This window comes from Oryzias latipes, chromosome 8, assembly GCF_002234675.1.
Source record: "Oryzias latipes chromosome 8, ASM223467v1".
Classification (NCBI taxonomy): Eukaryota; Metazoa; Chordata; class Actinopteri; order Beloniformes; family Adrianichthyidae; genus Oryzias; species Oryzias latipes.
Window position 1 is genome coordinate 13,179,206 of NC_019866.2, and position 22,026 is coordinate 13,201,231.

Consider the following 22,026-nt stretch of genomic DNA (forward strand, 5'->3'; position numbering starts at 1 on the left):
CGACTTGGGCTTTGTTGTTAAGTCAACACACATGACTTCCACTTTTCTTCTCCTCCAAAACAAAAAGATGTAGATGTGACAGTTTAGTTAGTGAAAGGAAATGTCCTCTCTACACACGAGAAGACATGTTGGATGTTGGCATGTTGGATCTGCATCTCGATTCCTTCACTGGGTTTCCTCCTCTGAAACTGCAAAGAAACATTAAATCCTTAAGCAAACGTCGGGAGATATTTGAGGGAACTCTGTGGTTGGAGTTACCCGTCGTGCAAAAAGTCTTCCTTAAATGACAGGTCGGGACGTCATAAGTGGGATCTGAAGAAAACAGATTTCACACCAAACAATGAGTTTCTGCTTTTTTTTGTTTGTTAAAGAACATTAAAAACTGAACTTTGACTCACCCTCACATTCAGTCTTTTTAAAGTAAGATCTGGGAGAATCATACACATCATCCATCTTTGTTGGAGTGCTGATCTTCTGAATGGCTGACAACAGAAGATGATTTGACTTCAGAGATCAGCAAGCGCTTTTAAGAAAGGAAATGTACTTGATGAATTTTTCTACTAAACCTCTGCAAGGTAAGTGATCATAGTCTCCATCTGATTGGTGATCTTCACCACTGAACTCACTGGAATGAGATTCGGGGTGATCTGAAAAAGGAGGAGAAAATCAGGATCAGAAGGGGCAACAGCGTGACGCTGCAACCATTCAGATCCCTTCTAGAGAGAAAAAATATGAAGCCCTGGGCGTAACATTCAAAAGACAAAAAAAAAAAAAATCAAATCGGTTATTGGTGGTCACAATTTAGCATTTTATTACCAGAATTTAGTATTTTGTGACCACAATTTAGTATTTTATATACACAAATTAGCATTTGGTTGTCACAAATGGGCATTTTATAAGCATTTTTTGGCCACACTGTAGCATTACGTGTTCACAAATTAGCACTTTGTGCGCACAAATTTGTATTTTAGTATCCTCAACTCTTCCTACTAATTTGTGGCCACAAAATACAAATTTTGTGTGCAAAAGAATCTAAATTTGCCCCTACAAAATACGATACTGTGACCACAAAATGCTAATTTGTGGGCACATGTGTATTTGTTGTTCACATATAGGCATATTCTGCCAGGTTTTACTGGTTATTACGTCGGATGCCCTTCCTGACAGAGGGAGGCACAGGGAAACCCAGTCATAGTTTAACCCTTGTGCTATCTTAGATGACCCCACCCTTACATTGACGTGTTCTCCATACTGTGACAAAGGTGGATAAAGGTGAAGAGGATTTCATGTAATCCATGGACACCAGTGAAGATCACAAATCATTGAAGAAAAAAGGTTCAGTGCACTGTCTTGCGGGGTCTAGATGACTCCACTCCCAATGTTAAAGATCCCAGGATGGCACAAAGGTTAAGGATCCTAGTGAAATAGATCACTATTGGATATTCAACTTACAGCTGTGCTCCTCGTAGATCCTGGTTTCAGGGTAGATTTGCTGAGGAGTAAGAGGAGTCGTCTGCATGGGAGGCAGCAGCGTCATGCTGTGACAGTAAGAAGAAGGTTGGTCTGTTTAAAATAAACTGAACAAAAATATAAATGCAACACTTTTGTTATTGCTGCCATTTTTTATGGTATGAACTCAAAGATTTGAAACATTTTCCACATACACAAAATAACCAGTTCTCTGAAATATTGTTCACAAATCTGTCTAAATCTGTGATATTGAGCACTTCTCCTTTGCCAAGACAATCCATCCCACCTCACAGGTGTGCCATATCAAGATGCTGATTAGACAGCGTGATTATTGCACAGGTGTGCCTTAGACTGGCCACAAGAAAAGGCCACTCTGAAATCTTCAGTTGTACCACAGCACAATGCCACAGATGCCGCAAGTTCTGAGGGAGCGTGCAATTGGCATGCTGATAGCAGGAATGTCCACCAGAGCTGTTGTTAGGGAATTGAATGTCCATTTCTCCACCATAAGCCGTCTCCAAAGACGTTTCCGAGAATTTGGCAGCACATCAAACCGGCCTCACTACCGCAGACCACGTGTAACCACACCAGCCCAAGACCTCCACATCCAGCATGTCCACCTCCAAGATCGTCTGAGACCAGCCACTCGGACAGCTGCTGGAAAAAAAAAAAAAAAAAAAAAAAAAAAAATCGGTTTGCATAACCACAGCATTTCTGCACAAACTGTCAGAAACCGTCTCAGGGAAGCTCATCTGCATGCTCGTCGTCATCATCGAGGTCTCGACTTCCCTCCAGTTTGTCGTCGTAACCGACTTGAGTGGGCAAATGCTCACATGCGATGGCGTCTGGCACGTTGGAGAGGTGTTCTCTTCACGGATGAATCCCGGTTTACACTGTTCAGGGCAGATGGCAGACAGCGTGTGTGGCATCGTGTGGGTGAGCGGTTTTCTGATGTCAATGTTGTGGATCGAGTAGCCCATGGTGGTGGTGGGGTTATGGTATGGGCAGGCATATGTTATGGGCGACGAACACAGGTGCATTTCATTTATGTCATTTTGAATGCCCAGAGATACCGTGACGAGATCCTGGGGCCCATTGTTGTGCCGTACATCCAACAACATCACCTCATGTTGCAGCAGGATAATGCACGGTCCCAGGTTGCAAGGATCTGTACACAATTCTTGGAGGCTGAAAACATCCCAGTTCTTGCATGGCAAGCATACTCACTGGACATGTCACCCATTGACAATGTTTGGGATGCTCTGGATCGGCGGATATGACAGCGTGTTCCAGTTCCTGCCAATATCCAGTGACTTCGCACAGCCATTGAAGAAGAGTGGACCAACATTCCACAGGCCACAATAGACAACCTGATGAACTCTATGCGAAGGAGATGTGTCGCACTTCATGAGGCAAATGGCGGTCACACCAGACACTGACTGGTTGTCTGAGTCCCCTGACCCCCTCAATAAAACAAAACTGAAGATTTCAGAGTGGCCTTTTCTTGTGGCCAGTCTAAGGCACACCTGTGCAATAATCATGCTGTCTAATCAGCATCTTGATATGGCACACCTGTGAGGTGGGATGGATTGTCTTGGCAAAGGAGAAGTGCTCAATATCACAGATTTAGACAGATTTGTGAACAATATTTCAGAGAACTGGTTATTTTGTGTATGTAGAAAATGTTTCAAATCTTTGAGTTCATACCATAAAAAATGGCAGCAATAACAAAAGTGTTGCATTTATATTTTTGGTCAGTGTATTATCTGCATATGGGCCCGATCCATGAGACATTTCATTATCAAGGATAAAACTACGGTGTAAAACCCACATAGGAAGAATCATCAAGATGTATTTCCCCCAAAACAACAACAAAACAATTAACTAGTGAGCTGTACAAACGAAAAAGCCTTTCTCATTTTACAGTGTTCCTGCAGAGGTAGACAGGCGCATGGCTTCCCAAAGGTGCTCAATCCATTGCTCTCTGAGAGCTGCTGTCTTTGCTGCCTACACACACACACACACAAACACACATACACAAAGTTCAGTGACCACATTGAAACACTATTGTTAACTCCCTGAAGGTCTGACTCACCAACATTTTGCTCTTCCCATTTGCCAAGATGATTTCAAACAGAAAGTGCTTCTTGGAAGCTTTTGGAACCTCTCGCACTGATTGTACCTGAATCAAGAAAAGCTGGTTAGACACAGAACAAGCCCTTCCTCTTGTGGACCCAGTATGGGCTCAGACTATGGAGGAATTGAGAAAAAAAAGTCCTAGCAGTTAACAACTGTACACAAAAATAAGACAATAATCATTTCTCACAGCAACATTTTAGATCAAATCACAGCATAAAACATTTACAAAACAAGACAAAAAAACAGAAATAAAAGAAAGTCAACAAGTTTGAAAAAAAAAAGTTTTCCTTTTTATCTTTGTGTTTAATTTATAGAAACAGCTGTCAAATTTATTGTTACAGTGGGGCAAAAAAAGTACTTAGTCAGCCTCCAATGTTAAGCTTCTCCCACTTAAAAAGATGAAAGAGGTCTGCAATTTTCATTATAGATATACCTCCAATATGAGAGACAAAATGAGAAAAAAAAAATCCTGTAAATCACAGTCTGATTTTTAAAGATTTCTTTTGTAAATACTGGTGGAAAATAAGTATTTGGTCAATAACAAAAGTTCAATTCAATACTTTGTTATATACCCTTTGTTGGAAATGACAGCAGTCAAATGTTTTCTGTAAGTCTTCACAAGGTTTTCATAAACGGGTGCTGGTATTTTGGCCCATTCTTCCATCCAGATCTCCTCCGGAGCAGTGAAGGTTTTTGGTTCTGTTGCTGGGCAACACAGACTTTCAACTCCCACCAAAGATGTTCTATGGGGTTGAGATCTGGAGACTGGTTAGGCCACTCCAGGACCTTGAAATGCTTCTTACGAAGCCACTCCTTCGTTACCCGGGCAGTGTGTTTGAGATCGTTGTCACGCAGAAAGACTCAGCCATGTTTCATCTTCAACGCCTTTGCTAATGGAAGGACGATATATGACCTCACTCATTCTTTCCTCTCCACAGGTCCTGGTCCCTTTGCTAAAATCAGCCTCAAAGCATGATGTTTCCACCCCCATGCTTTACAGTTGGTATAGTTGTCTTTGGATGCAACTCAGCATTGTTTCTCCTCCAAACACAAGTAAAGTTCTTAGAAAAAACGTTCCATTTTGGTTACATCTATAGGACATTCTCCTAATCCTCTTTTGGATCATCCAAATGCTCTCTAGCAAACTTTAGATGGCCCTGCATATGTACTGGCTTTAGCAGGGGGACACGTCTGGTGCTGCAGGATTTGAGTCTGTAGAGTGATGGTAGTCTTTGCTACTTTGGTCCCAGCTCTCTGCATATCATTCACTAGGTCCCCCGTGTGGTTCTACGATTTAAGTTCACCGTTCTTGTGATCATTTTGACCCCACCGGGTGAGATCTTGCAGGCAGCCCCAGATGGAGGGAGATTATCAGTGGTCTTGTGTGTCTTCCATTTCCTAAACATTACTCCCACAGTTGATTTCTTCACACCTAGCTGCTTACCTTTTGGAAATTTAGTCTTCTCAGCCTGGTGCAGGTCAACAATTTGGTTTCTGGTGTCCTTAGACCAGTGTTTTTCAACCTTTTTTGAGCCACGGCACACTTTAACCTTGACAAAAATCCCGCGGCACACCAGCACCCCCCCCCCCCCCAAAAAAAAGCAGAAACTCATAGTCTGTTTTGATCTACAGCCCCCCCCCCCCCCCCCCCCCCCCCGGCAATCTGACGTGCATTTTTGTGATAATTGTGGCAGAAAAAGCAGGAAGTTAGGATGTTTTTTCTAAAAGATGTAATAAAAGTTAAGTTACATACAAACTGTATGTTCGTTGTGGTTTCAATCCGTGTAACAAGGACGACTCATTGTACGCTAAGGCGCTGTCCCTTTAAGCCAATGCATCATGGGAGATGTAGTGTGAATACGGCGAGAAAACGGCAGAAACACTTGCGTCTCTGAGCTTCATGGTTTTGTTCACTTGTTCCACGGTCTGATACCGGATTCTGTGGAAAGCTACACCGCTAAAGACGAGCTTTAGCTGCTATTTTTGTTGGAAATGAGTGAGTTATGAGCTAAATTGGAACAAGGAAGTTTAGACTTTAAACACTTCTGATTGGTCAGACTGATGACATGTGATAAAGCCTTCAAGAATGATTGGTGGAGTCGTGGAGACAGTAAAAGCTGCGGGACTTTTCAGAAAACAGTTATAGCTGCAGGTAAATCGCGGTGCCGTCATTTTATCAAAATGTCTTTAATAGAATCAAATAAACACAAAGAAATAAGTATTTTATGATCTTTCTTATTCCTAACTACTCAGTGTTTTTATCAGGACCTGTTTGGATGAACAAAGAGCTGATTTCCTGGAGATGGTTAATGTTTTTAGATCAGTTAATGAGGGCAATTTTCCACGGCACACTTGACCATCTCCCACGGCACACTAGTGTGCCGCGGCACACTGGTTGAAAAACACTGCCTTAGACAGCTCTTTGGTCTTGGCCATAGTTGAGTTTGGAGTGTGACTGTTTAAAGCTGTGGACAGGTGTCTTTTATATAGATAACTAGTCAAACAGCTGCCATTAATACAGGTAACGAGTGAAGGACAGAGGATCTCCTTACAGAAGAAGAAGCAGGTCTGTGAGAGACAGAAATCTTGTTTGTAGGTGATCAAATACTTAGTTTCCACCATAATTTACAAATAAATTCTTTAAATATCAGACAAAGAATTTCTTGATTTTCTTTCTCATTTTGTCTCTCATAGTTGAGGAATACCTATGATGAAAGTTGCAGGCCTCTCTCACCTTTTTAAGTAGGAGAACTTCCACAATTGGTGGCTGACTAAATCCTTTTTGCCCCACTGTATGTACATGTTTGCCGAAAATCTGAAAAGTTGCATTGAAAGTAATCATTATATAAATGTGGCACATCTTAACATCCCCTCTGAACAATTATTTATTTGTGTTAAAATACTAAAATGAATTAGAATTGACTACAAAAGTGAAATCAATCACCAATAAAAAGTTTAAAGATGTGAAAGTTTTTCAAGTGGGCTTATAAATATGTACTTTTCCCCATTCAAGCAGTTAATGAAACTCTTTTACAATCACATTTAATAGAATCAATGTGTTGTGTGTACTATATATATAAGAAATGTTTATGTATGATTAAGAGTAATTATTTCAAGAACGCATCATCCTTTATTTTCCAATCGCCTTGACTTCATAGCTTAAATATCTGTAGTTTAAAAATAACTTTTTCTGTCCGTATTTTTTGTTTGAAACTGAAAAGAAACTATAAATCTTACAGTACAGGACACAAAAGGATACATAAAAAAAGAGCCACTTACTTTGTAAATGTAGTAATAACCTTTCAAGGTAGACTGTGAGGACAACAGTGAAGCCAAAATAAAAGCAATCGTTCAGAAAATCCTTCAAATGAGGCTGTGGCTCTGATTTTATCCCAAATCTAGCTGGGATGAAAGTTCATTTCTACTCACAGCATCGCAGTTCTTCTCATTGTAGAAGAACAGGGTCGTGTTCTGAAGCCTGAACCAGTACGTGGCCCACATCAGTTTCTTTAAGTAGAACAAAGGGAGCAAAATGGATGTGTCCTCTTTGTGAGCTGAACGCAAACAGGTTTCTCTAACTTACCAGAGTATCTTTCCTTTTCTGCAGAAACCCTTCAAACAGTAAACGGGTCCCATCAACAGACATGGTGGCCTCCAGAAGAAGCAGATCAGCCCCCCTCGCCTCGCCGTGGCAGCCAGTCACTTAAACCTCCGTCGGCGTGGATGTGTGGTGTCACTTCCTCCTCGCACAGGTTGGAGTCTCTTTACACTTCTCCATTTTGCCCATCACTGGTTTTTCTCCATAACAGGAGAACATACTTGTTTCCCACCTTTAGTTTTACTATTAATTCTACTTTTGCTCCAAAACGATAAAAATGTTCTGCTTTGACTATTTTTTATTCATAATTTTAACAATTTAAACACAAACAGCAGTTCCAGATGACAAACCTTTATTGTAAATGTTGAGGGAAAAACAGAACGCTTTGATTATATGACGCCAGGCTGGAAGGGTTTTTCTTAACTGCTGTATTATTGTTTCGTTGAGGACCGAAGCACTTTTTGAAAAGCAAAAACAACACATGCAGCATAAATGATGACAGATTTGATAATACTAAATACAAAAATACATGAAAACTCTGCTTCATGCATTCAAAACAGCCAAATAGAGGTTAATAAATAACTCTGTTTAAACATGTTCGTGACAACCGTGACCTTTCAAGAGGTACATGTGAGCACCACTCATCGTCTGATCTCATGTTGGTGTTTCTTTTGGATTCCAATGCTGCCTATAGATCCTAAAAATGTCTAATACCATACTGCATATACATCGCTAAACAGATTCAAGTCCCTTTTAGTGTCGCTCCTGTTCAGTTCCCGAATCTCCAAATATCTTTAACCAGAGGAATAAAAAGAACTGAATCAGTTGATAAAAATCCTGTGACCTCTAAAGTTTGACCTGGGCTAAACTGAAGCATCTGCTTTTAGAAACTGTGCTCCAAAAATGCCCATTTCAACTCACTCTTGATAAGATAAAACTAAAAACGATCGTATTTGTTTCTTGCTCGTATTGGTGTCAATCAACCATGAGGTGCAGACATCAGCTTTGGCCTCTCCGAGCGCCAGTCTTTAAGAGTCTTTCAGGTAATCGGGGAGTGGATTCCACAGAAATACCAGGGAGGAAGTGAGTCTCTCTTGCTGATCACCGTTGTTTCAGGAGAGCTCTGTACATGGCGAAGCCCAGAACGGCACAAACTGTGGCCCCCAGGCTCGCCCGTAGCCAAAAGGTGGAGTTCTTCAGGTCCGCCTGGGCCATGTGCCTGCAGGGGGAAACACACACACAAACACACACACAAACACACACACACACAGACGAGGAAAAATGTTTTAGTGGGAGGCTGCAGGGGCAATGACAATTCAAAGTTGGGCAAATTTTAGTGAAAACTTCCTCAATCTTGACCACTAACGACGAAAGTAGCTGCCCAGGGGGTTGGAGCTCGAAACAGAATCACATGCTTTGCCTTGACGTTTGACTAAAAGGTTTATTTTTGAAACAGAAGCAAATCAAAAAGCAGCTTCCAGAAAAGGGAAAAACACCAATATATCGTTTTTGTGTAGTTCTGAAAAAAAAAGGCAAAATTGTGATTCTTTTTCTTTAAAAAAAAAGGTTTGCAATATTTGGGTTTCTAGACAAAAACCTCAAATGCAGACTGCAACAAAGGGGACAAAGCTAAAGCAAGAAGCAGACAAAAGGACAAAATCAGAAACTCTTTGTTATATAATGAGGGTCAAGTTTAGGCTAAAACCCTGCTGCTGTTTTTAGGCTGCCAAAGAAAGTGCCAAAAGCATCTTCTCTCATCCATCACCTGCTGAAAAAGACAAAACATCACATGAACATCAACACTGGCGGCCTGCCGTTTCACTTAAAATACGCCCATCCATTTGCGCACACGGACAAACTTCTGCCTTTACCTTTTTGCAGAACTGCCAGCTCAGCTGAGGCCTCCATCTAAATGGACCCCTCCGTGTGGATGAGGATGCCGTGACCTGCTGCATCACGCTGACAGCCCAAAGCAACCTCCACCCAGCCATGCAGCCTCCGCACAAACACAGACACTGTGGCCCAGTGACCCCACGCTACGCTCAAACGCAGACACGGCACTTCCACCCGAGTCTGATTCATCTGTTATTGGATGTATCCACTCACTTTTAGCTTAATGAAAGACGTGCCCCCCAAAAAACAGAGTTTTCTAAATAAAAAATGTATTTTATCGCCTTTAAGAAGGAAACAGAAAGAAAATGTAACTTAAGTTAAAAAATAAATGTAAGCACACTAGTTGAAATGGGTTAGATTACAAGAAAATTCACATTTTAACTCTGAAACAACCCAGAAAAACCCTTTACATAAAATCTATCAAACACTTTTGTAAAATCTTTATTACCACAAACAAACCGAAAATAAATTTTTTTATGTTTAATTTATCATCAGGAAGTATGACCTACAACACTTTTTATTTATTTTTAAGTATTTGTAATTGTATTTTGTGTTTTATGAAGTGGCTGCTATAAAATAGTCTACAGCCCCCATCTCTGCCTGTCGACCTTGCTCAGAGTCATGCAGTTATTGGCGTCACACACAGACGAATGTAAGCTCACATGCAGCTCCGCCGTCAAAGGAATCAACTCTTAATTTATCAAGTGTCAATCTTAAGCCAAAATCAGCCACCAAACATCAGCCTCTCGTGAAAGACAGATGTGAAACGTTCCCCGTCACCAGTAGATGGCAGTATTTGACCAAGGAGACAGCCCTGATGTGTAATAGGTTAGCTATGCAAAAAATCAGAAAGTGTTAGTAAAAGAGAGTGAAGACGTGCAAGAAGAAAAGGAAGAGAGGCAGCCAAAAACGAGAGGAGCAACACCTGAAGAGTGAAAAGAGAACAGAAAGGTGGGAGACAGGAAAACGGGATGAAATGATTGGTTCAGTGCAGCAAAATCATTAAGAGCAACTCTGTTTTCAATTATTAGTGTCTGAAAACCACAATTAGCAAGTCTGGACACACAGGAAGTAGAGCCGCCGTCTCTAATGGCTGAAAAACAGCACTTCCTGTGAATTCAGAGTTAAGCTGGAAAATGAGATTGAAAACGTCACAGAACATCAATCGTGGAGTTCATGACAGCTGATTAATTTGGAGCATTTTTTGATGAAGAAATGCAAACATGCAGAAGACAGTGAGGTTTTCAGTGGGATGAAACACCAAGGACCGTGTTTCTCTCATTTTGTATGCAAACGGCGCATGCAGGTCAAAGTTTACTGTTTGCATATTCACTGCAGCAATCATCTAAAAAGCTCCTGGAAGAGGGGCAACTTCCTAAAATTCACACATGGAGTTCAAAGCATCATTATTCTTCTGGCTCATATTTAACAAGAAGTCTTCACAGCTAAGCTATCATACGTTTAAAGACGAAGAAAGTTGTGTTTTAACATTGTTCTTTTCTGACGATGGAGGACACAAGTTAAAAAAAGCTTAAAGTCCTTTATTGTGGTGAATCAGCAGCAGGAAAAAAATGGCGTTGGAAAAAGAGTGCATTTGTGACGTATGAAGTATAGTGCGTTGAGGCATAAGCTCCCTGCTCTGCTTCATTCCGATGCATCCACTAGCTATCCATGTACGTCTTCATTTTCCTCATCTGTGCTGGTATCCAGCTCAAAACTGTTCAAAACGGCTGGATATCACACGCCATTTGTGGTCGGGTTTGCGAGGTGCTGTAAGCTAGAGGGAGAGCATGTAAACAAAGAGCTCTCATTTATAGGTGATGAGAAGAGGGGATGGGATTCCTCCACGCCAGTCAACAGAATCTTTGAGAAAATGATGGTGCTAAAAACGGCATCATCATAGTTAGAAAACCACTGGGAACTACAGACGACCGGAGTGGGGCTTTAAATAAAAAGGCTACTATACTGTGCGCCGGCCGGTGTTAGAGAAGCATTAGTTGTGGGGGAGCGTTCACACACGGACACGCCGGTACCTCCCTGGCTAACAGCCTGGGTATCAGCTGGCACAGCGCCGCCACACTCGGCTGCATCAGCCTGCACACGGAGCGGCTCGGCTGGCTGGAACGGGAGCAGAAAGCCGAGGCGTGACTGGCCGGTTTTGTCGCAAAGACGAAACAGATTTCGAAGCCACGCCCACTGGTCGCTGACAGACATTTCTGGTTTCAAATACCCCCACTGACCTCCAAACAGATGCAAAAAAAGTTACATTCAATTTTGGAGCATTTCTAATGAATACAGAATAAACTGTTAAAGTTTGATATATAAGGTTTATTCGTAAATAAACCTTATTTATCTGTAGAAAGAAAATAAATGACACAAACAACTGCCATCTGCAGGCATCCACCTTCCTGAGGTACAGCTGAGCAGGAGAACCCTCAATCCCCCCATGACAGCCCATCATTGAGACGCACAAAGCTGCCGAATGGAACCACGTAACCATGCAACCATCTCCATGCTTCCTGCAGTGAATATGCAGAGGAAACTTGGCCGAGCACTGAAGGACAGCAGAGGGGCTATCACATCTGATTATTGGAGCCTGTGCTCCATCCTGGAGGTCTGCTCCAAGACGGGAAAAGACACAGACAGAGGAGGGAAGGGAGAAGGAGTCTATGTTAAAGAGCTAGAGCTGGTTCTGTGTGTGAACCTGTTGTGAACGACCCTGCGGAGTTGAGCTTTAACGCTGCGCAGCAGCTCCAGCTTCAGGAGGCTCTGACACAGGCAATAAGTGCACCTGTTGCAGGAACACATGCAGCGGAGGCGGGCATGGCTGCGGAAAGACACAAAAACGCGTGTTTTCACAGTTATACAACATGCAGGGAGGGGGAGGAGCCTCAGATGACATGCCGCAGACCTGATGTTTAACTGATACAACTATAAACTGTTTTAAACAGACATCGTCAAAGAAAAAAAGTTTGCAGGAAAATTGTTTTAGAATAAAGTGAAAAATAACATGTTTCTATTCTTTTTGCAGCAGCAGAGGGATTTTATTTGTTAGTGACGTCATTTGACTCAAATCTGTCTTATTAGATATCCAAAAGATTGGGCTATTTTAAGAAAATCCTTTTAATTTCTTTTTAAAAAATAAAAGAAAATAAAAACGTTTTTACATAAAATCTTTTAGACATTTCTCTGTTAAACCACCTTTTGTCTCTATACAAATAAATCCTTTCACTAAAGCTAATGTGACTGTGTGCAAAACGTAAAACCTGTTTAATGTAGATAGAAGCAATATCGCTACAATAAAAATGAAATAAGTCGAAATTTTAATAATTTAATATTAACAATAATATTAATACATTTTATTTACTAGGCGCCTTTCTGGACACCAAAGGTCGCCTTAAAACAGGAAACAGTAAAAGCAAACAAAATAGTTTAAAAAAACAATTAAATAAACAATTAAACAATTAAAATATTAAGTTAACAAATATTTTAATAAAACGTTTTGATCAAATAATATTTAAGAATTGCACTTATTATATTATTATTGTGTGATATATTAATTTAAATAAATTAAATATCATTTAAGAACTGCATTTATTCTACCTCCTGCAGAACTTGAGTAGATTCAGAAGCTTTTAGAATCTCACCGATTATACTAAATAACTGCAACCTTAAACCTGTGGGATTTTCAAATTAAAGCAATAGGATTACAAACTGTTACAATGAGATTTACTGAAATGCTAATTAATCTTGCCCAAATTCTAATCTGATCAAGGAGGTTTAAGGAGTTTAGACTCTCCCACAGACTTTATGCATCTGAAGGATTGAGCAGAAAATATTTCTGGTGGAGATTTAAAGATGCTTCATAGAAGTTACACATCTACTCACCTCCAACACTAAAACTATTCTATTACTAAATACTTTTAAAATGCATTTTGTAATTGTCTGGAATCCATAGTAATATGATCAAGTTTTGTCACTTTGACAGAGAGTTTAGGAACAGTTGCTGAAACACAAATGGCTCTGAAAGCACTCTGTGAAATGGCGAGCTGAAATACTCACGGATACATGGCCATGGTGGTGAGCCTGGTGTACAGATCCTTATTGGGCGCGGTGGTTGTGTTGCAGGTGAATGATTGCGGCGGGTGGAGCTTGTGCTTCCGACAGAAGTCGTGCGGTGACAGGCTGTAGTGCTGCCGCACCTCGTGCAGGTCGGACTTGGCGGCGATTACCACGCACGGCGTTTTGCTGTCTATGAAGTATTGCTGCAAAAAAACAAACAAACAAACAAGCAACAAAAGTGGTGACGAGTTATGAGGTTTAAAAAATGAGGTTTTGAGATAACGCTTTAGAAGAATTGGCCCACCTTGTACACTTTAGCACAGTATTCAAAGGAACAGGGGTCGTTGACATCATAAACCAGGCAGACCACATCACAGGCCAACTCTTCCTCCGACAGGAAGTCCACATCAGGAATCGCTTCGTGCAGCTTTTCACGAGAAGACAGAACAGTGAGCAGAGAAAGATCAGAGTGCACAAGGAGAGATTAGCATTCCAAAGCGGGATTATATAACAGTAATCCAAAAAGCAGCCGATCAGATGTCTGGTCAGAGTGAGCGCTCCTCACCAGCAGATATTTCTCCTGACCATAAACATAGGTGGTGCTGATGGCGTAGTAGGACTTGTGGGCTTCTCTGATTTGCTTCTGCCGCTGTGATGGGGGAAAAAAATGCTTTAGCATCCAATTCAGAGAAGTCAAAAGGATTACAAGTACAATTTACTGACTTTTAGATTTATTAGACAGTTTTCTGTACAAGTGAAAATTCAGGTGTTTCTACGTTTTTACACATGCTTTTATTGTGAAAGGAGCTGCCGCCAAAGCCTCTGTATTCCCCGCCAAGACACAAACCAAACATTTGGCCTGAAAATTACATTTTTCTCCAAGTTTTTGCCTCTGAAGACAAAAGAGAAATGTTATTTAGAAAAACAAGGTGTTTTTGAGTTGTTGCTGTCACCGACCTGTAGATTTCTGCCGAGGAAAGCTTGGAGGAAGCCGCTCTTCCCGCTCCCTGCTGCCCCGAAGACGTTACAGCGGAAGACGCTGCGCTGCGTTTGCTTCTTCTGCAGATCGATTCGCTTGCTACGGGTCACTGGAAGGAAGCGCGTTTACAACGTCAAATGGAGGACGCAAAAGCTCATTCAAAGAGGGATTGGTGGAGTCGTACCTGTTATGGCAGCTGCCTGGGACTCCTGCTCGTAGACAATAGAGTAACCAAGATAACCTAAATATTCCAGACTCCGCTGTACATCCAGATAAGTTGTCAAGCTAAAAAAAATATGCATATATGTATAAATCAAAAGTGATGATTTAGAGTGAGTGTGTGTGGAACAGCATGCTGCACACTCACGTCCACTGGGACAGGTATCCCTGGTATGTGATCCACCCCTTGTCATTCGTGCAGACGGTGTTGTTGACGTCTGGGCCCCAAGGCATGTAGGGAAACACTTTGAACAAATCCTTAACTTCCTCCGGCGACAGCGCGCAGTCTCTGTCCTGCAGGACCCCAAAAAGGTCAAACCGTGTCATTTGGAATATCCTTGATTTGATTTCAAACTTGCAAATATCACTTATTGAGTAAAACACGTGGAACTAGCTCAGATATCAAATATAAACTGAAGTATTAAAGATGCTAATTAAGGAAATAGTGAAAGTTCTGTAAATTGTAATAATAGGAACTGAAAGGTTCATTTGCTCACTTTGTCGTGTTTGTCGAAAACACTCTGAAGAAAGAGGTAAGCGTTGTGGTTAAGCTCTGTGGTGCAATCTGGAGGAATCTTAACACTGGAACAGAGAAAGACAAACGTTATTCTCCAAAAACAAAATAATCAAGTATTTAAAAAGATAGAGCAGATCAGTAAGGACAGGAAAATCCCATCTGATGGACCAGATTAGCATGGGAGTAATTAAAGGGACAGGACATCATCCTGACAATCCAGTTTACTCTTTAAAAAGAAGACGTCCAAGGAAGCTAAGTAAGTTTAAATGCTAAAACAATAAGAAAAGGGTCTTTATGTGGAAAAAAGCATTGCAGGAGCCATTATGGAAGTGGCACAGGTTAAGAACCACTCAGATGGTGGGTGTGTAGCTGTGGCACAATGTTTAAAAGGTGCTCCTCGACTCACTGGTGGCGTAAATGAATAGATGAGGAAGTGGGGTGAGCTTGCGGTGGTCATATCATTTGTGGAATTGGAAGTTAGTCCCTGCTAGAGGAAATAGCGTACTTCGCAGCTGGCAGAAGGTTGGAGTTTTCCTGGAACCCGGGTCTGACAGAGAAGCCCCCGGGACTTTAGCCCACGGCGGCCCTCAACACTGTTTACCCGCAACAAGCAGGCTTTCTAAAGTCATATTATACCTTGCTATTATTAAGACTTTAATAATAAACAATATAATATAATATCTTTGCCACACAAAAGAACACATTTTGTTTTAAAAAATTATTTTCCTGAGCTATTTTCCAAACCGACTTGATCTCTGAGGCTCCGCCTTTCGCTGGGTGCCGCCTGTCCCATGACGTCAACCTAGAGTCGGCCGCAGCAGCGTGTCAGCATCTCGCCCACAAAAACACATTTCTGAACTTTTGAAAAGAAGGATGTGCATAGAAAATGAAAGTATTTAGCCGATCACCATTAGCTCCGTGGAGAAAGTTTGTGCGTTAGCCTGTGGGCGGAGCTGGCAGCTCAGGCTCTTCCTGGAAGGGGCTGTTCTCATTTTTTACATCACAATGTGAGGACACGCTCGTTTTTGAGGGTTGGGAGGGGCTGGTGCTCAAAGCGCAGGGTTTTAGAGGAATACCCAGAAATGCGTGAAGGAATCAAAATACAGCTTTGGTGTTTCTTTTTATGAGGAATGAACGTTACAATACACTTAAAATTTTAAAAAATGGATTTTGCATGTTATAGGCCCAGAATCTAGTGGATGGTGCAGCAGACAAACCGTCTGACGCCTCAGTGGGGATCACCTTAGATTTAAACACTTAAGTTCCGACTCTCAAACTCACAACAACTCGATTGAAATTGTGTTCTGTTCTTGTGGCGTTTTTCTAATGATGAATGAAAGATATAAAGACAATGAATCTCAAAATTCAATATCTGAGAATTTGTTTATATAAATTGTTGTGAATCAGGAGCAGCTGAAAAAATACAGTTGGAAAAATAACTTATTTGTTGCATAGAAAATATGATGTACAATGCTCCACTCCAACGGTCCAATCTAACACTTTATTAGGCAAACCTGTCCAAGAGCTGGTTAATGTAATTTTCTAATCAGCCAATCCCATGGCAGCAACTCAATGCATTTAAGCATGTAGACATGGTGGAGACGATCTGCTGCAGTTCAAAGCGAGCATCAGAATGGAGAACTGTCTGCTCACAACACTTGAACAGTAGATCAAAAGACAACCGGAGTGGGGCTTTAAAGGAGTTGAAAATGAAAATGATGATCTGTGTGTTTGCACTTGGCTCACATGGGGAACAGGTATTCCTGCGTGAGCTCCAGGTCGTCGTCGTACCCAAACCGCCTCAGCACGGTCCATGTGGTTTCGTGTCGGCCTCGCTGGATGAAGAGTGTGTGCAGGAACAGGAAGCCTGCAGAGACATCACAGTAGATGTTCTGAACCTCTGAGTCAGAGCAGACGAGCAGTATAGGAAAACCAGACTATCGTTCCCACCTTTAAGTGTAAGTCCGTTGTCTTTGACTCCATCTGCCATGTTCCTCCTGACCACGTTCTTCACATCCTCCAAGGCTTGCGGTGCCAGAGGTGTATTGAAACAAGTTCTCTATAAAAATTCACAATAATACATTCGTCAGCTTTGGGGGACGTTTTTCTGCAGGTTTACTTCAAGCCTGGAAAGCAGAAACACCTCCGCCTGTCTCAACAGTCATTCCATCCTGAAGGTCACGCCGACAGAGAGAATGCTGAGAAAAACCTACCTGGAAGAAATTTAGCTCGTTGTCGTTCAGGATCCCATCGTTGTCCAGGTCGGTGATCTTAAATATTCTAGTTAAAGCCTTAATACAGGACAGTTTCAGCTGGAAAACAGAAGACGCATCACATTCACATTATGAAACATAATCTGTAGTGACGTTATCAGCCAGTGTTTTTTTCTGAAAATGAAACAAGAAAAATAAACGATGAACTAGTCAAATGCTGCCCTTTGATTTTAGCAAACAAAACCTTCATTTAGTGTCTTCAAAAACATATAAAAAATACTGTAAATATGTTTTCTTTTTAGGATAAATTGCACTCTTTACTATTTAATATACCAGGTTTTCAAACTGGGATGACGAACACAGGTTTGGCTGTAACTATTGATGTTTGAGCAGTGGGATTTTATTAGGCGTCTCCTCTTTATAACCTGTGATAACTTCAACTACAAAAACCATTAATGATGCAGAAACTAAGAAAGCTATTCTTAAAAGCTGAATTTGCATTTGAACAAAAAAAAGCTTATTTGTTTTTATTTTAAATTTAGAGAACAAACTAAAAGCAGACACTTTGGTTTTTGTAACATATTTAGACATTATTTTAGTTTTTCTTCTTTAAATATGTAGAATCTACAGCAAACAGATTCTTATTTACATTATTTTGCATTTTAATAAACTGCAGTCTTCACAGCAGGGAGAGCAAACATGCAACTGATAATACATGCAAAGCTCTTTCAGACTCTGTCATTTGTACATTTGATCTTATCTGGGAAAGTCAACTATTTTCCACATTTAGACTGAACGTTGACTCACTTCCTTCTCCTCCGGACAATACAGGGGTCCTGTTGGATGGAGAACAGCCTTCTGGGCGTAGTAGAACAACTCAGAGATGTTCTTCAGGTTTTTGGCAGAGCACTGAAGTAAAAAAAAAGGTGAACAAATAAACATCTGTGTGTTTTTCAATGCAGCTCAGGTAAAGGTACAGTGAATTAAAAAAAAAAAAAAAGAATATAAACAGATGAGAAAAACCTTCAAAGAAAAAGAAACTTAATGCAGTTTAGAAACTAATTTCTCATTAAAATCTCCCTTTTTTTGGAAATGAGTTTGTATGAAAAATTCTAACATTTACACCAAATTTAACAATCCAAGGAAAACTAAAATAAACCAGATTACTAAATTATAAAAAATGTATTTTTTCTAGGACAAAGTTTGTGCAGAGCAGCAGTGGTTCATTACAAACTCACGTCTGATTTCCCATCATCCCTTTGTTTACACTCTCTCCTGCTAGCTTACAGCTAGACGAGGAAAACAAAGACGTGCGTGGATCTATTTGTCTGCATGTGGATTCATCAGAATGGAGCGGAGCATGGAGACTTTGGCCTATTTGGGAGCTTTTTCAAACGGCATTTTTTTTTTTATATCTGCTCCTGCTTCACCACAATTTGAATAACGAAAAACTCAGAAATGCAATTTTGAGAAAAATGCTACAAAACATGTAAAAACAACAAAAACTGCCTCTGTGATAATCCTTGATGTGACTTTGTTTTGCCGATCCTCATGTCTTCCTCCTGCCCCTCTTTTGACCTTCTATGACCATCTGAGCAGCCGCATGCCACACGGGGAAAGTTCAAGTGCCAAGGATTGCAGGCCTGCCCCCGCCAGGCCTCTCAACACGCTCCGACACATCTATCAGCCCACCTTGACCTCTGACCCCACATCACACAAATAATATTCTATTAATGAGTGAGCGCAGGTGGCGCAGGAACAGCTAAACGTTGACATTAAGCGGATAAGGACTTCCACACCTGATGACTAAAAGCAATCAGTGGGTGTACATAGACATACGTGTTTGTGTAGCATGAGTTTACCTCCACACAGGTCTCGATATCCTGGAATTGATTCATGATCGGGAGGATAGTCTCCATGCTGCTGTGCTCCACCAGGTCAGACTTGTTCCCCACAAGAATCAGGGGCACCCTGCAGCCAAGCCAGTGACTTTGAATAAACACTTTCTTTTTCAACGAAACTAACCAACCGCGTCAATAATCAAAAGGAAAAAATCCACTCTGAATTTATGACAGATCGCAAACTGGATGATTTGGTCAGAAAAGGGAATTTCTGATCACTAAATGAGAAACAAACCTGCTGTCTTTATCTGTTCTGTCATTTATCAGGGGAATCCAGTGGCTGGTCACCTTTTCAATTGATTTCTTGCTGTTAACTGAATAAACTATGCAGATGACATTTGCCTGCAAAAAGATCAGCAATATTACTTTGTGAAACATGCGATTTATATTTAGACGGCAAATAAATGATTTGAAACTGACCTTGGAGATTTCTTGGTACAGCTGCTCGTCTGACTGCTCTGCTTCTGAGGGCGTCAAAAAGGATCGTTAATGCACTTTGGTATCCATCACTTCTTTCAGACACATTTTGAGGGCTGCCATCCACCACAAGCACGTCATTGATATTTGAATTATAGGGAAAAGACTTTAAAAAGAGGCAAAATAGTCGGCCCTAAAAGATTGAGTTTGTGAGAATTGGATTGATTTCACTCATGTTCAAACAAGTTTGGAAGAACGTGTTTAAAGGGATTCAAATAAGATTTCTTTTACCTCCACAGCATAAGTTGTAAAAGATTCACCTGAGTAGTCGACAATGTGCGTGGGCACCCTTTCTGGGGTTACATCTGCTGGGATGGTTATTTCCTCAGCTCTGAGAGGAACCTGAGTAAAAAAAACCATCATTAAATAAAACCTTTATAAAATATTAATTATAACACACACAAAAAACCCCATCAACTAGTATGATCTAAGAAATCTGACTCACATACCTCATCAGGAAACTCCTCACTGACGAGGGACATGATAAGTGAAGTTTTCCCAACTTTAGCTGTGCAGAAAAACACAAAAAAAAACAATCAAAAGAATATTTATATTTTATACAGAGGGTAAATAAGATGTCAGGCAGCTATTAACAATGATGTTTGGTATGTGTGGGAAATGTGCAACGTGAAAAAAAAAGAACCGGCTGGAGCAGTTGTTGAATCTCAACCAAACGCTGACTAAAGTGTGGTGAAATGCGCTCTGGAGAGACGCCAACACCGACTTTAAATGCAGATTTATAAATCCTTTACTGCTCCCAGGTTCCCAAAAGAATCAAATACCCAGAAGAATGTAAAAAGATTCAATTGAGCTAGTATGACCAACACAAAAATGACAGAAATTGGACAGAGTTTGGAGACATTTAGCTACGTCTGAAATTTTGCTTACAGACTAACCAGTTGGATCAAACAGAATTTTGCTTTAGTTTATTTTACAAACAATTTCAGCCGAATTTGAAATGATCAGACATACAAATGCATCTTTTAGCACTTCTTAAAGCCTTTCTCCATTTTATTTGTTAGTATTCTAACGATCCTGTCTTTATTTTTCGACTCCAATAAAGAGCGGATGGTACCCATCCTCCCTGTGAATATAGTCTTTCATTAGGATGAGGAAAATTATGATAAATGAGGCAAATATTGTGACAGGGTTGTGGGTTTTTAGTGCAAGCTGAGGGCTTCAAAAAGACATCTGCTAACCTCCCAACCTGATTTTACTAAACTACACCTCAGGAGGCACGTAGCTGTTTGGCTGCACCTCCTTTAGGAACACAGCAGCCTGCCAAACGTTGCCCACAAGTAAAGTATAAATAGATTGGATAACATGCCCTCAAAACAGACAGACTGGGTAAAGCTTAGTTTGGCTTAGTTTTCTTTGGGGGAATAAAAAAAACAAACCTACAATTTCACAATTTTTACACAGCAATTAATAAGAACTGATTAATAAAAAAAGATATTCTCACCTTTTATGAATGGATAAGTATTTATTTTGAAAGTATGTTAAAGATAAGAGGAAGTTTTTGGTGTCTTTTCAAAATAAAGGATAGTATGCCTTCTTTTATTTGACTTATTTATACATTAAAATAGAAATGCTGTATTTTCTTAAGGCTCAAGCTTCCACTTTAAATATAATTTTATATCTATAGTAACTGCCTAACTTTTGGTGGTCAAACCAAAATGTGTGTTTTGATTAACATTCCCTACAAAAATGTGCTTTCTTATAAGGTTACTGTTAGTGAAGTCACGTGTTCAGGTTTTTTATTTAGCAAGTTCGGAGCACAAATGTCAAGTGAAACAAATTTGGCACAAAAGCAAAAAAAAAAAAATGACAAAAGTATCAGCCTACTTTGATTTAATTTGAAGAGTTAGCATCAAGCATGTTAGCTTCAAAGATTATACAGCTTCTACTTACGTTCCCCAACTAGTAGTATCCTTACGTCTTTTCTCATGTTTGAGATCAACTTCCGCAACAAAAGCAAACACAAAAAAGTCTTTAATGTTTCATGAAGCTCTCCTAAAAGCGTCCTCCTCCTCCTCGTCGTCCGGCAGTTTACCTAACGCGGGCCCTCCCGCTGTCAAACAGTCGGCGCCTTTGCTTTTGTAGGACAAAACGGACGGGAGGTTTTCGCTCCTGTTTGGGCTTTTCCTAACTCTTAACAAAAACGTACACTTTGTCGTTTAAGCACAAAGGTGATTTTAAAAGCCGTGTGTGACACATAACACAATAATTCCATGACAATCACACGATTTTCGGCGCCCGCACAACATTTCGCATTGGACGATCCTTGAGCATGCCCGACCTCCAAGCACAGTGCTTCTACGGCAAACAGTAAAGTACAAACTTTGTGTGCGCTTCAATAGAAACACGAGTTCTGCTGCACTCTGGCGACAAAAAACGGAATTACATCAATTAAAAAAGTTTAAATACTTTGTATCAAACTTTATTGAAATTAACAACTAAAGTTGAAGAGGGGAGATGAAGGGGAAGAAACAGTCATTTTTAAGGTCCTTGTTGGTTGGTTCTTCGTGTATCTTTTAACCAGGGGTTACAATCAAATC

General features: G+C 40.6%; 2 protein-coding genes across 8 annotated transcripts; both read right to left on the bottom strand.

Annotated features, from left to right (window-relative positions):
• Positions 1-15: 15 nt before the first annotated feature.
• Positions 16-7,287, bottom strand: LOC101169947. 2 transcript variants are annotated; one of them, XM_020705367.2, is made up of 10 exons: positions 7,193-7,287; positions 7,039-7,116; positions 6,889-6,921; positions 3,566-3,652; positions 3,395-3,477; positions 1,453-1,538; positions 567-647; positions 405-482; positions 259-312; positions 16-188 (listed from the first exon to the last, which is right to left on the bottom strand). In XM_020705367.2, exons 1-10 carry the CDS (start codon positions 7,253-7,255, stop codon positions 166-168), a joined length of 666 nt encoding a protein of 221 aa, XP_020561026.1. In that variant the 5' UTR covers positions 7,256-7,287; the 3' UTR covers positions 16-165. The 2 variants fall into 2 exon arrangements, with proteins under 2 accessions (XP_020561026.1, XP_011476569.1); XM_011478267.3 differs by having other exon boundaries at positions 399-482.
• Positions 7,288-7,542: 255 nt separating this feature from the next.
• LOC101170189 (mitochondrial Rho GTPase 1-A) lies at positions 7,543-21,791 on the bottom strand. Of its 6 annotated transcripts, none has more exons than XM_020705363.2 (20): positions 21,522-21,791; positions 21,380-21,428; positions 19,918-19,976; positions 19,729-19,810; positions 19,412-19,455; positions 19,227-19,333; positions 18,953-19,061; positions 17,898-17,999; positions 17,091-17,189; positions 16,828-16,936; positions 16,624-16,744; positions 14,858-14,942; positions 14,509-14,654; positions 14,326-14,426; positions 14,120-14,250; positions 13,728-13,811; positions 13,467-13,589; positions 13,163-13,365; positions 11,805-11,927; positions 7,543-8,426 (listed from the first exon to the last, which is right to left on the bottom strand). In XM_020705363.2, exons 2-20 carry the CDS (start codon positions 21,414-21,416, stop codon positions 8,309-8,311), a joined length of 1,983 nt encoding a protein of 660 aa, XP_020561022.1. In that variant the 5' UTR covers positions 21,417-21,428; positions 21,522-21,791; the 3' UTR covers positions 7,543-8,308. The 6 variants fall into 6 exon arrangements, 5 of the variants coding, with proteins under 5 accessions (XP_020561022.1, XP_004071538.1, XP_020561023.1 ...); XR_002290689.2 differs by adding an exon at positions 9,079-10,025 and having other exon boundaries at positions 8,287-8,426; positions 21,380-21,791; XM_020705364.2 differs by lacking the exon at positions 7,543-8,426 and adding an exon at positions 8,606-10,025 and having other exon boundaries at positions 21,380-21,791.
• Between the last annotated feature and the right edge of the window lie 235 nt (positions 21,792-22,026).

Coding starts and splice junctions, on each gene's coding strand:
- LOC101169947 (XM_011478267.3), bottom strand. CDS start 7,255: ATGTCTGTTGATGGGACCCGTTTACTGTTTGAAGGGTTTCTGCAGAAA. Junction 3,478..3,565: donor ATGGGAAGAGCAAAATGTTG/GTGAGTCAGACC, acceptor GTGTGTGTGTAG/GCAGCAAAGACAGCAGCTCT. Junction 483..566: donor TGATCACTTACCTTGCAGAG/GTTTAGTAGAAA, acceptor TTCTGTTGTCAG/CCATTCAGAAGATCAGCACT.
- LOC101170189 (XM_020705363.2), bottom strand. CDS start 21,416: ATGAGAAAAGACGTAAGGATACTACTAGTTGGGGAAC. Junction 19,456..19,728: donor GCACATTGTCGACTACTCAG/GTGAATCTTTTA, acceptor TGACGCCCTCAG/AAGCAGAGCAGTCAGACGAG. Junction 14,427..14,508: donor GGATACCTGTCCCAGTGGAC/GTGAGTGTGCAG, acceptor TATTTTTTTTAG/CTTGACAACTTATCTGGATG.